The following is a 14,731-nucleotide window of genomic DNA, read 5'->3' as shown; positions in this document are numbered from 1 at the left end:
TCCCCTCCCAGCTCATGGAACATCCGCTCATCAGAATGCAAGAGCCCTGCTGGATCAGACCAAAGGCCCATTTACAGCGCAATCCTAAGCATGGCTACACAGAAGTACATCCAAATGATATCAACCTCTTATGCAGGGATGGGTGAAGCTGTCCATTTCTGTTTCTCTCCATTTCCCACTTTTCCACTCTAAAGTTCAGTGCTCCACGTTTCCATATCAATTTGTGACTTTTTCTTGTAAAGTCCCCATGAAAATTGTACCGCATTTCAGTGCAAATATCTCCTGATGTACACATTTTTAATGCAATGTTCCCTAATCTAAGACCAGGAAAGGGGCCAGGAATGTAGCAGCCTCTCCTTCTTTGGCCCCAGCAGCTGGCGCTCTGGGATATACTGGTTTTTGTCTAGTTTCTCTCAGCCATTGACAGATCCATCCTTCATGAATATCCCCAGTCGTTTCTTAAAGCCATCTAAGCTAATGGCCATCGCTTTATCTTGTGGTAATGAATTCTGAAAATTAATTACACATTGCCTGTTAATAGACATAAGCACATTTAGTCCTTTTTAGGATTCTATGTCAGCACTGCTCTATCCACATATAAACCTAGTATTTTAAAATGTGTATATACTTATAATTCTTTCATTTTCACATTAACCCAGTCTGCGTCTGTGCTGGAATGACTTTTTAAGATGTTTTTAAAGGTTTTTTTTTTTTTTAAAAGATGTTTTTAAAATTAACCCAGTCTGAGTCTGTGCTGGAATGACTTTTTTAGATGTTTTTAAAGAGTGTTTTTTTTAAAAAAAGATGTTTTTAAAGATGCTTTGTTTTAATATGTTTTTAAAGATGCTTTGTTTTAATATATTTTTAAAGATGCTTTGTTTTAATATGTTTTAAAGTCTTTTGTTTTTAAGATTTTTTAGAGTGTTTTTAGTGTTTTTGTTTGCTGCCCTGGGCTCCTTCTAGGAGGAAGAGCAGGCATATAAAAAAATGTATGTATGTTAAAATTAGGGCTGACAAACCTCCCTATTTGACACACGAGGGAGTTTTGGCCAAGCCATGCCATGCCCACATGCCCCACACGTGACATCATGCATGACGTCAGGTATATATGGGGCAGATAAATTTTGCGGCTGGGCCATCAGCGGATTTGCAAGCACTGCTGACCGGCTGATCTGCTTTGGGGAAGTGGCTTGTATATCAGTCTAACAACTCCAGTTGCATTGTTGTTATAAAATCAATTAATTGCTAACGTTTGTAAAAATAATGAGATGCCTGAGGTTCCATCATCAAGTGGCTAATTACACTCGCTTACAATAATTCTCACCCCACTAACCCAGCAAACTACCAACCCATAAGCTTGTTAAACGTATCGTTAAAACTATATAGTCGTTTGTTGTTGAACAAATTACAAGAGTGGGATGAGTTAGAGTCAATTATACATGTTGAACAAGCGGGGTTCAGACCCAAAAAATGCACAATCAACCAGGCATTTATACTCCACCATTTAATAAGGAATACTAAATCCAAAGTCTTCACATCCTTATATATGGCCTTTGTAGATTTCTCAGCAGCCTTTGATTCCGTTGACAGAGACCTGCTGTGGCAAAAATTGGCCTTGACAAACATAGATCGAAGATTACTCTGGTTGATTAGAGCTTTATATCAAACTAATGCCATCCAAGTTCGGCTAGGAAATAAAGGTACCCTGTCTCCTAAAATCCCAGTGTACAAAGGTGTCAAGCAAGGGTGCTTATTGGCTCCCTTTCTTTTTAATTTTTTTTATTAATGATTTAGTCGATTCATTATCATCTCCTTCTTTTTTTCCTCCCTCTGTTGGCGCGGTAAAAATTTCTATCCTGCTTTATGCAGATGATGTAGTTCTATGCTCCCTTACGAAAACTGGACTTAAACGTATGCTCCACAAATTAGAGGAGTATTGTCAGTTGCAGAAACTTAAGATCAATCATACTAAAACCAAAATCATGGTATGTGGTAAAGCCAGGAAAGTAAAGAATAATTGGTCACTAAATGGGATCCCTATTGACCAGGTATCTTCTTTTAAATACCTGGGTATTTTTTTGTCTAACAACCTATCCTGGACCCCTCAGCTAAAAGCAGTGACCTTAGCTGGAACATGCACCCTAGGCTTAGCAAAAAGGTTTTTCTATACCAAAGGAGGTCAACTTGTTATGCCAATGATAAAAATTTTAACAACTAAATTTCTCCCTAAAATTCTATATGGTGCAGAATTATGGGGATTGGCAGCAGGAACTAAATTGGAGTCAATTCAGAATGCTTTTATGAGGTTGGTGCTAGGTCTTCCCTCGGGGACTCCGTCAGCACATCTTAGAGCTGAGCTGGGATTACCCTCAGTTACTGCACGAATTGATCTCACTTACCTACGATATTGGATCCGAATCTTGAACAGCGAAGATTCTTCCTTGGTTAAGAAATATTGGTATGATCAAATGCTGCGGGAAGGCTGGGCCTTGGAATGCCAGTCACTTTTTTCCAAATATGATCTTTCCCCAGCTAAACTATTGGAACTAAGCAAAGCAGGACTAACCAATTGGGTTTATGATTATGATGCTGCTCTGGACCGTGCGTCCATAGTGTTGGCCCCTTTCTCATCCTGGTTCCCATATATTAAACTGAATCATATGGCAGCAATGTACCTAGATGTACTTGATAGAGCACCAATTAGAAAAGCTTTTACTGCATTATGATACCAAACAATGCCCACAGCCTATCTTGATGGCCGTTATCGCGGCATACCAGTGACTCAGCGTCTCTGTATCTATGGCTGTGATGCAATTGAAGAGATTATTCACTATTTACTCCATTGTCCACTCTATGACAATCCCAGGAGGAAATTTTTATCTCCGTTCTTAATTATTTTAATATATAGTTCAGATAATGAGAAGGTAATCGACCTTTTAATGGATAATTTCGATTCAGTGACACGTGCAGTTGGCAATTTTGCATTGGCTGCACAAAATCTGAGAGATGCCTTTGTGAAAAGTACCATATCTTGAAAGGATCTTCCTTATTTGTTACACTTGTCTAGTTGTTTAAACCAACTAGAGGTGTTTATATGTATGTATATGTATGTATGTTTGGTTGCACATGGCCTACGGCTAAGCTTGCAATAAAGTATTTTATTCATACAATAATTCTGGGAAATCAGAACAAACACTTGATCTTACTTTGTTGTTGTTATATGCCTTCAAGTTAATTACGAGTTACGGCAACCTGTGAATCTTTACGGCAACCTATCAATCTTTTATACATATATATACACACACACACGTATATATATTCATAGGGTTTTCATTTCATCGTAAGAGGTATTCAGAGGTGGTTTACCATTATGAATTGCAACATCCATATTACAGCAATGAATTTTCACTTAACTGGACACAGGAGTGGAAATCTAGGGTTGGGATTGGCAAATTTGCTGCCATCCCCCTACCAACATGGAGAAGGCAGGAGAGGAGGGCCCCCAAGGCTGAACAATACAGCAGAGGTCTTGGCAACAGCCTCCCCAGCAAGGCCAGACTGCAGAGGAAGAAGAGGACCAGGAAGAGGAGGTACCACACAGGGGGGAAAGTGACAGGCTGCATGTTGCAAAGGGAGAATATACACTTAATTCCAACACCCACCCCCCGTGATCAGAATTAAGTAAATATTTGCCCATCTCCCTTTCCGCAGTCGGAATTAAGCGGATATTTGCCCATCTAGGGGAGATGCCCAATGGAACAGCTCCCTGGTTCTTGTGAGAATTTCCAAGCTTATGATTGTATGAGGAAGGACGGTAGCTTAGTGGTGGAAGATCTGCTTCACATTCACAGGGTCCCAGGTTCAATTCCTGGCATCTCCAGGCAGGGCTGGGACAGACCCCTCCCTGAAACCCAGGAGAGCCATGGCCAGTCAGTATAAACAACACTGAGTGAAATGGACCAATGGTCTGACTATGCATAAGGCAGCTTCTTCAAGGAAGGGCCATCGCTCAGTGGTAGAACATCTGCTTTGAATGAAGACGGTCCCAGGTTCAATCCCCAATGGCATCTCCAGGTAGGTCTGGGAGAGAACCCTGCCTGAAACCCTGGAGAGCCGCTGCCAGTCAGTGCAGACAGTACTGAGCTAGATGGACCAATGGTCTGACTCAGGGCCGGCGCCAGAGGGCAGCCAGGTTGGGCCCTAGCCAAGGGCCTCTGCGGCCCAGAGGGGCCCCTGAAAGGCCCCTCCTTAGGGTGGGAGGGTGGCGCTCCTGTTCTGTGATCCGCGGCAGCATTGGGTCCTGCAATGTGACCCTGCTGCATATTGCAGAGAGGGAGCTCCCAGGCACCCCCTATCAATACAGACAGCGCGGGCTTCAATAAGCCTACCCACCCCACTTACCTCTCATGTTGTGTGAATTCTGTGTGCACTGTGCGTGCATGCCTGCCATCATCCAAGATGGTGGCCAGGGCTTCCCTAAGGAGCTGACACCCCCAGCGCCATCTTGATTGATGGTAGGTGGGTGGGGCACGCAGGTAGATTCATTAGCCCCGCATTGCCTGTATCGGAGGGGCATTGAGCTATAGCAGCGTGAGCCCCGGGCAGGCTGGTGCCCAAGGGCCCAGTCATTCCTGTTGCTGGCCCTGGTCTGACTCGGTATAAGGCAGCTCCCTATGTTCTTACCCTGCTTTACAGACCCATTGTTCAACCATTTGTGAAATCAGTATGAAGGAGGAGCAACCTTGGGAGGCCCAGCCACCATTACACACTCTTATATCTCTGCCACCAGCACAGGTTTGTGTCTGTTTATGCCACTTCTGCTGACATGTTCATGGGGAAGGGTGGTAGCTTAGCGGTAGAGCACATGCTTTGCATGCAAAAGATCCCAAGGCTGGATCCTGGTATCTCTGCGTAAGAGCTGGGGAAAATCCGTGTCTGAAAACCTGGAGAGCTGCTGCCAGTTAGTGTAGACCAGGAGTTCTTCACTTGTGGATCATGGATCTCTAGGGGATCCGTGGATTGGCTTCAGGGGGTCCCTGAACTGGGAGCAATTCCCCCACAATGCAATAAAATTAATTGTATTTATTTATTTATTTACTTAAAGGGGTCCACAGCTTTCATTAGCTTCTCAAAGGGACCTGTGACCCAAGAAAACTCAAGAGCCACTGGTGTAGACAACAGTGAGCTGATTTCGCATAAGGCAGCATCCCATGTTCCTCTTTATTGATACAAGTGCAATGTTCTAATCTGATAAACTAATACCCATTTTTTAAAAAAAATTAGAGGTGTTATAGGACCCCTCTCCACCACTTGGTTAAAGATCTTACTGCATGGGTAGGGAAATGTGGTAGGAGGCACTCTTTTAGGTTCCTTAAGTCCCATGTCATTTAGGTAGGCTTTAAAGGTAAGCAGTACGCATCAGTGGTGGAAGTGGGGCAAGAGCAACTCCTGTTTTGTTCTTTTGTTTATGTTCCAGAAGGGAGATAGAGTCCTCCAGATGGCTACCCTTGGCTACCTTTACCTATGATGCTCCGACTAACTTCCTTCCATGGTTAGACTGATATGCTTAGGGAAGCTTGTCTGCCCCTCCTCCTTCCACCCTTTCCTCTCTTCTCTTCTTTGACTGTCCGAGAGAGAGGAGACACCTTTGTCTCTGCTCTCTCCCTCCTGAGCCATGAGGACAACTCCCAAGCCTGGGTGTTGCGCCTCCAAATTAGTTAGTTAGAACTAGGTATGCCTTTCCTATCTACTATGTATTTCTATAAATAAAATAGCTTTTCTTATTTTACTGAGTCTTAAGTCTCAGTGATCTAAATGCAGGGTAAAAGCCTGTTACTTAGGTAAATACACACACTGTCACACACGCATCTGAGATCCTTGACAATCTCTGCTAACATATCTATACAAATTTACACAACAATCAGCACCTTGAATTGGGCCCAGGAGAAAATAGTGAACAGGCAACCAGTGTAATTCTTGAAGAATTGGTGTAATATGTCTCCATCTACCCAACCTAACCCAGACAATCCTTTCAACCGAATCCTGAACTAATGGAAGCTTCTGCATTGTCTTCAAGGGAAGCCCCACGTAAAATGTGTTGCGACTGTAAGTAAACCTTTGAAAAAGGCCACTAACCAAAACATGTCTGGCAATTGTTAGGAGATCCCCTATTCCTCTCACAAAGCTATAGTTCCCAGAGTTCCCTGGGAAGAGCGAATGACTGTTAAACTACTCTGGGAACTGCAGCTTTATGAGGGGAATAGTAGCCTCCTGACATCTCTTAGCATCCATAACAAACTACAGTTCCCAGGATTCTTTTGGGGGAAGCCATAAAGTGGGGAGGAGAGCCTGGTCGGGAGTCCAGAGTCTGTGAGTTCAAATCCCCGCTTGTGTCTCCTGGGTGTCAAGGGCCAGCTCAAGATCACCCGCACAGTGAGTGGCTCAGGGGTTACGTGCCCTGCCACCTGTGCAGCCGTGGGCAACCTGCATAGTCCCAAGGAGCCCAGTTGCCCCCCAGCTGGCAGTTGCGGACAAGGAAGGGGCTGGCTTGTGCAGCTGTGGCAAGCTGAGCAGGCCGTAGCCAGCTGGGGAGGACTAGCCTCAGAGGGAGGCCATGGTAAACCCCCTCTGAATACCGCTTACCATGAAATCTCTATTCATAGGGTCGTCATAAGTTGGGATCGACTTGAAGGCAGTCCATTTCCATTTTTCATGTCTATTAAAGTGGTATGCTTTAAATGTATGGCGTGGATGTGACCTATGTCTCAGTCTCACGAGTCTATGTGAGTTACATCTGTCTCTTTTTTGAGTGCCTACGATGACAGCAGGGAATTGTTCCAGATATACGAGTCTCTCTCCCATCAGATTTCTATGGACGTAAATAACCTTGACTCAAGAGTGTTCCAGTACAGAGGGTCATTCTCAGGCCACCCATAGGGGCACACATTTAATGGATTTTCTCTGCTTGACTCTTGCACTGGAAACGGAATGTTTACATGCTCAGTTTTAACCTCTTTTAAAGACATGCAGCAAATGGGAGAAAACACGCACATTCAAAATCCCACTCACTTGTTCGCAACTGCTTGCATAAACTCATCAATCAGGTCATCGTACTGTTTCCCACGGACCCTCTTATGCTTCAGACCAATGTAGAGCGGGTCATTCAGGAGGGCCTGAAACAGAGCGAGAGAAAAACAAACTACGTCTGTCTGCCCATGGCTTTTGGCCCAGCAAGATAGAAATTTGTATTCATCCAGTTACTGGGATATCTGACGGTTATCTCCATTTCAAGCAGTTAAGCCTAAACAAGACCTGCTCCGTAGGCCATGTAGTTTCTGGGCAATTAAATGACCCCCCTGGGGAAACAAAGCAGACAGAGAAAAGTTTTTCTCCCTCTCACATAACACTTGAACTTGTGGACTTCGATATGAAGCTGGATGTTGGAAGATTCAGGACAGGCAAAAGAAAACACTTCTTTACACAGCATGGAGTTAAAACTATGGAATTCGTTCCCATTGGAGGCAGTGATGGCCACCAACTTGGGTGGCTTTAAAAGAGGATTAGACAGGTTCATGGAGGATAAGACTATCAGTGGCTACTAGCCATGATGGCTGTGCTCTGACTCCATAGGTGGAGGCAGAATGCTTCTGAACACCAGTTGCTAGAAACAGCAGGAAGGGAGAGTGCTCTTGCACTCACGTCCTGCTTGTGGGCTTCCCATAGAGGCATCTGGTTGGCCACTGCTAGAACAGGATCCTGGACTAGATTGGCCATTGGCCTGATCCAGCAGGGCTCTTCTTATGTTCTTACTTTATATGAGATCCCCAAAAAGGCAATGACAAGGTTAAGACCTGCATAGATTATATTGTTGGTTTGCAAATGATTTTCCATCCAAACCACCACACTGATTCCAAACTGGAACATCCAGCATAACTAATGACTCATATAGGGATATCTGCCTCCACTTTTTGCCTGGTGGGAAACAGGATCCTGAATCAAGTGATGGAAACAGGAGCAGGTGTGTTGACTGGTGGGATGACTAACTAGAAAGGGATTCTGTTTTCACCCTGTAAAAACTTGGTGGCCATTATCAAAGATAAGGTATGCAAAGAGCATCCCATCCAGTGACCCCACTGTCCTGTGATTTTCCTAATGTCACACGGCTGGCCGACCTGCAGACTTCATGGTTGCCATTGTTTTTCAAATCTGCAGACACACAGCTGTGTTCCTTCACCAGGAAGCATAAAAGGGGTTTCCCTGAGTTGTGACTCAAGTTCCTTTCCATTGTGCCATAATGAACTTCACAGAGGAAAAAGCAACATTTTCTGCACAGGCAAGGGCTCTAGGTTCAAGCAAGAGCCAACTGACTCTTGCCTTACACAAAGAAAAACAGGGGGGAAATCCCTAAAGTGGGGCACTCTGTGGGACCATTATACAGCAAAGGTGTCGCTATCAGAGCCAGACCCAAGTTGTTTGGCTCTCCAAGGTTAACTAAATTTTTCCTGCCCCTTCTCTACTGTCCTGTGATGAGAAACACAACAATAGGACATATTAAATAACCAGAGTAGGGAGGACAAATCTGTTTTTCATTTTTCTAATCTTAAAATCAGTTCTCCACATTTTCACTCCATTTGTGAACATTTTTCTTTTTTAAAAAAGTCTTCATACCAGCCCTCTGCGGGCCCCTCCCTCCCTCCCTCCTGTGGGTGTGCATACACACATGCTCTTAAATACACCTGGTTGTGCCACCTTGCGCATCAGCATGCACACCTGCCATAACCCAAGATGGCAGAGGGCATGTTGACACCCCCGCTGCCATCTTGGGTGATGGCAGGCGTGTGCGCTGATGTGTGAGATGAAGCGATCGGGTGCCAGCTGCATCCACATGTGGGGGTGATGTTGGCTGGCAGAGAGGAGTTCCTGCTCCATAATCCGTGCCAGCGTCCAGTTGTGGCCCGCGATCTGATGCTGGCACGGATCATGGAATGGGAGTTCCACCCTCCTAGCCACAGGGACCCTTGGCCGGTGCCCATCCCGGCCACCCGATGGTGCCAGCCCTGCTCACGGCTTCAGCAGCATTTTACTGTAAATTTCTCCGAACGTGCAAGTTTTATATGCAACTTTGCCTAATATAGACATTTTTGCAAATAACTTTCACCTAATATGTATTTTTGTACGTTGTCTTTCTCAGCCCTACCCGAAGATGCCCAATCTGGGACCTTCTGCATGCAAAGCAAATGCTCTACTACTGAGCTATGGCCCTTCCTAGGAAGCTGCTTTATACTGAATCAGACCCATTGGCCATAAAGTTCAGCACTGTCGACACTGACTGGCAGTGTCTCTCCAGGGTTTCAGGAAGGGAATCTCCCCAGCTATGCCAGGGGTTGAACCTGTGACTTTTTGCATGCGAAGTATCTGCCCTGTCATCGAGTCACAGTCCTGCATAGGAGCCATGCTGGTGTAGAAGCTACAATATTAGAGTTAGAATGGGGAGAGGCAGGTTCAAATTATTGTAACATACACTACGCGTGTTATGTGTTTAGCTATTGTATTTTGTTTTTTGATTAATTCTGTATTTCTTGAATGTAAGTTGAGAAAATCTCAATAAAAATTATATATTTTTTCAAATGAATACAGAAATAGTGACGCTGAATGGGACATACTTCCAAGTAATTTTGTCCAGGATTGCAACTTTGATCTCATATATGTAACTCAGTGTTTGGTTTGCCATCCCTTATTTTAGATGATAAGCTAGGGGTTGTTGACCTTTTAGGGCTTGTGGGCACATTTGCAAAATGGAGAAACCATCATGGGCATTGCTCACACACCGCAACCACATATGCATCATAACCAGATGCATCCCCCACCCCAATGGCCCCTCCTCTGTTGTAATTAGTTTTCAAAGGGTGAGTATTTTCAGCCTGGGGGGGACATAGCAGAGGAGAGTTAAGTTCACCATTTTGTCCTCAACTGTAACACCCCTCTGGCCCGAAATGACCCTATTCTATTGGTTACAATTGGGGATGGAATGATCTGTCAGTTTCAGTTCTCTCCATTTCTTATTTTTCCAGTCTTAAATTCAGTTCTGCACATTTCTGCAGCAATTTGTGATTTTTCTTTTAAAGAAACTCTCATGGAAATTCTTCACCATTTTAGTGCGAATCTCTCTAATTAAGGCATTTTTGCATACAGTTTTGGCTAATGTACATATTTTTGCAGTTTCTCCTAATATAATGCATTTATGTATATTATTTTCATGAATATGTTCATTTTTTATGCACACTTTCAGTTACTATGTGCATTTTTGTAAACGCTGTTTGGTTGAAGAACTGCATTGCAAAATTTGGTTAAGTGCGAATTTTGAAGGATGGCTATGTTTCGGTTTCCACATTGTTTCAGAAAAGTGCAAATTTGATCGATTCAGCTTTAAATGCAGCCTGAATCAAATTTATCCCCCATTCCTAGTTAAACAGAAAGCTTCTCCCTAGCCTAACATCAGTGGGTGGGAGGGGCAAAGGGAAGGGGCTGCTAAGGAAGGCCTCTATGGGCATATGTGCGCCCATGAATACCACATTAGCAGCCTATGTGGTAACCTGTCAAATGGGGGGGGCAGAGATAGAGAGCACAGTTTGGGGATTGTTTTTTTTTAAAAGAGCATTTTGTTGATGAATCTTGGCCACATCAAATAGCCATGAGGTATTTACTGGCCAAAAGAAGAATAAAAACCCTTTGCAGATGTCCCTTCTGGCATGGGCTAAAACTGCTGGACAGCATCCCTTTGGACTCACAAGGCAGAAAACTGCTAACAGACACAACCCTCTCATACTATTATCACAAGAATTAGAGTGTGCAATCTGACGAAACACTGAAATTAACTAGGCTCAAACCACCCACAGAGGGATTCTCCGCTTGCTGAAATATAATCTCCTCCAAACAGGCACGAGGATGTGTTGGTTTACAGGAAAAGTAAAGATTGTATAAGGCTGTGCCAGGCCAGCCAACATTGTTTTAACTCCCCTTATGTTGAAAGATAGAGTGGACCCTTTCAGGTCCAGCTGGCTGGAAAGCTGTTTAGGTATTTGGCCAGTTGAACGGGAGAGTATCCAGCTTTTCTCTGCACTCACAATACCTGTTGAAAAGCTTTAGATACCATGTGGTTCTGCAAGCTGACAAGGGTTACCAGCTGAGCTACAATAGTCACTTGTGCCTGTGGGTGGATTCAGACAACCATCCAAACTTCTGAAGTGTCTCAGAGATTGTCCTAGACTGTTACACCCAAAACCTATTTTTTAAGGACTCAAGTAAGTCAAAATAAAACAAAAAAGGAGCCCTTCTGGATTAGGTCCATCTAATCCAGGACCCCAATCTCACAGTGGCCAACAAGATGCCTATTGGAAGCCCGAAAGCAGGACCTGGACACAACAGGGCGCTCCCCACATGTGATTCCCAGCAGCTGCTATTCAGAAGCATACTGTCTCTGACAGCATAAGTAGAACATAGTCATTGTTGCTAGTAGTCACTAATAATTTATGCAATTGTTATACACTGTTATTCAAATCTCAAGGAGAAGACTCTACATGCCAGTTATCAAATCTTAATCCTATGCATTTTTCCCCTTGTAAACCAGGGTGGGAAGTCTTCTTGGCTCCACAGGCCAGATCCTTATCAGGGTCTGTCTCACGGGCCAAATTTGACAGGTGTGCAAGGCCACCCACCAGTCAATCACATGACATCATTATGCCATCACATGATTTTGACACGTGGGTGGTGTTCCCCCCCTGCCAATATCAGGGACTTAATCAGGAAAATGAGGACACTTGCCAAGGTCTTTTTCCAAGTCTCCCCATGCTTCCCTTTTAAATCTCCATGCTTGGGAACTTAAAGGAGAAGAGGAGAGACTTGCAAAAGCCTTTTCCAGGGCTCCCTGTGCTTCCCTTTTAAGGTCACATTCACACCATACATATATTTCACTATTATTCCACTTTAGACAGTCATGGCTTTCCCCAAAGAATCCTTCGAAGGGTAGTTTGTGAAGGGTACTGAGAGCTGTAAGGAGACTCCTATTCTCATAGAGCTACAATTCTCTGGAAAGAAGGATTGATTGTTAAACCATTCTGGGAAACAGGGATCTCCTAACAACTCTCAGCTCCCTTCACATACTACACGTCCCAAGAATTTGTGGGGGACGCCATGTCTGTTTAAGTGGAATAATAGTGGAATAAATGCATTTTGTAAATGTGGCCTAAGTCTCCATGATCAGGGACTTAAAGGGGGAGGGAACTGAGAATTGCAAAAGCCTTTAAGACAACACCTGAACAGTCTTACAACCTTTGCAAAAGCCTCTTCGAAGTAACTCACACCAGAATTCTTTCAAAGGGTGCTTTTGCACAGGGCTTTAATCTCTGCTCAGATGATAGCAGGGATTAAATCCTGCTGCTTTAGCTGTATGATCTTGTCCCCTGCTGGGAACAGGATCACACAGTCAATGCAGGATTAAACTCTGTCCTCCCACCCATCCGCTGACATCACTAGTGACATTAACTGATGGGCGTGTTGGCATAGTATGGGGAAAAAAGCCTTGCAGACCAAACTGCCCCCCCCGAGGATTGGTTGCTTGGACTGTCATAGCTTTTTCCAAGGGGTGGAGGATGGTGTCCATATGTTAAATATATATATTCCTGCACAGAAATACAGGAAGATGAGTTTGGTAGTTCCACCGACATAATCTGGATTACACTTAATGGGGCAAGTAATAAAAGGAATGTGGTGCTTGGAGTCTATTACCGACCACCCAATCAAGGAGAAGACGAGAATGTAACTTTTGAAAAACAAATTGCCAATGTTTTGAGGAGGCATGATGTAGTAGTAATGGGGGATTTCAATTATCCCGATATCTGTTGGGAGACAAATTCTGCCAAACATGGTCCCTCCAAGAAATTTCTGACTTGTGTTGGAGATAACTTTCTCCTACAGAAAGTGGAGGAAGCAACCAGAGGATCAGCTATCCTGGACTTGATTCTAACCAATAAAGATCATTTGGTGGATGAAGTGGCAGTTACAGGAACTCTGGGGGAAAGTGACCACACTATACTTGAATTCTTGATTTTAACAGAAGCAAAAGCTGAGAGTAGCCATACGCGCACCCTGGACTTCAGGAAAGCTGATTTTAATAAAGTCAGAACAATTGTAAGTACGGTTCCATGGCAAGCCACCCTAATGAGAAAAGGAGTCTAAGATGGGTGGGAGTTTCGAAAAAAGGAAATTCTAAAAGCGCAATGGCAAGCAATTCCAACAAGGAAAAAAGGGGGGAAACAACAGAAGAAGCCAATGTGGCTTCACAAAAAGCTTAGAGATGACCTGAAAACAAAAAAGGACACATACAGGAAGTGGAAAGAAGGCCAGGCCACAAAGGAAGAGTACAGGCAGGTAGCACGGAATGGCAGGGATGGTGTCAGGAAGGCTAAAGCTGAGAATTGGCTGAGGCTAGCGAGGGATGCTAAAAGCAACAAAAAAGCTTTCTTCAGGTATGTCCACAGTAAAAGACAGAGACAAGAAACGGTGGCACAGCTACTCAATGAGGGTGGCAAAATGATAACAGATGACAAAGAAAAGGCAGAAGTCCTCAATTCCTACTTTGGCTCAGTCTTCTCCCAAAAAAGGATCTGTGACCCTCCCGAGAAACATGCAGTAGAAGGGGCAAGATTGGAGCTTGAGATGTTCAAGGTATACCTAATCACTTTGAACAAGTTCAACTTGGCAGGACCTGATAAACTGCATCCTAGAGTATTGAAGGAACTGGCTGAAGAACTCTCAGAACCGCTGGCTATTATCTTTGCGAAATCATGGAGGACTGGTGAAGTGCCGGATGACTGGAGGAGAGCTAATGTTGTCCCTATCTTCAAAAAGGGAAAAAGGAGGAACCGGGGAACTACAGACCAGTCAGCCTAACATCAATCCCTGGAAGAACTCTGGAGCAGATTATAAAGCAGTCAATCTGTTAGCAACTTCAAAGCAATGCAGTGATTACTGGGAGCCAACATGGATTTATGAAGAACAAATCCTGCCAAACCAATCTTATCTCATTTTTTGACCGGGTAACCTCCGTTGTAGACTGTGGGAATGCTGTGGACGTAATATAACTCGACTTCAGCAAAACTTTTGACAAAGTGCCCCATGATATTCTGATTAGCAAGCTAGTTAAATGTGGGCTGGATGGAACTACTATTAGGTGGATCCACAGTTGGCTCCAGAATCGTACTCAAAGAGTGCTTATCAACTGTTCCTTCTCAAACTGGGCAGAAGTAACGAGTGGGGTGCCACAGGGCTCGGTCCTGGGCCCAGTGCTCTTCAACAGTTTTATTAATGACTTGGATGAGGAGGTACTGAGCATGCTTATCAAATCTGCAGATGATACAAAATTGGGGGGCACAGCTAATACCATGGAAGACAGAAACAAAATTCAAAAGGACCTTGATAGGCTGGAGCATTGGGCTGAAAACAACAGAATGAAATTCAACAGGGAGAAATGCAAAGTTCTACACTTAGGAAAAAGAAACCAAACGCACAGTTATAAGATGAGGGATACTTGGCTCAGCAATACGACATGTGAGAAGGATCTTGGAATTGTCATTGATCACAAGCTGAATATGAGCCAACAGTGTGATGTGGCTGCATAAAAGGCAAATGCTATATTAGGCTGCATTAACAGAAGTATAGTTTCCAAATCGCGTGA

General features: G+C 44.0%; 1 protein-coding gene across 3 annotated transcripts in view; it reads right to left on the bottom strand.

Annotated features, from left to right (window-relative positions):
• Window positions 1-14,731, bottom strand: part of ME3 (malic enzyme 3) — a 148,178-nt gene that overhangs the window by 35,120 nt on the left and 98,327 nt on the right. For all 3 annotated transcript variants that reach the window (XM_061628895.1, XM_061628896.1, XM_061628897.1), the window contains one exon: window positions 7,069-7,172. In XM_061628895.1, the coding sequence (XP_061484879.1) occupies window positions 7,069-7,172 (104 nt within the window). The remainder of the gene's footprint in view (window positions 1-7,068; window positions 7,173-14,731) is intronic.

The sequence above is a fragment of the Rhineura floridana genome, chromosome 5 (genome assembly GCF_030035675.1).
Source record: "Rhineura floridana isolate rRhiFlo1 chromosome 5, rRhiFlo1.hap2, whole genome shotgun sequence".
Lineage (NCBI taxonomy): Eukaryota > Metazoa > Chordata > Lepidosauria > Squamata > Rhineuridae > Rhineura > Rhineura floridana.
This window is presented reverse-complemented; position numbering and strand designations above follow the sequence as displayed.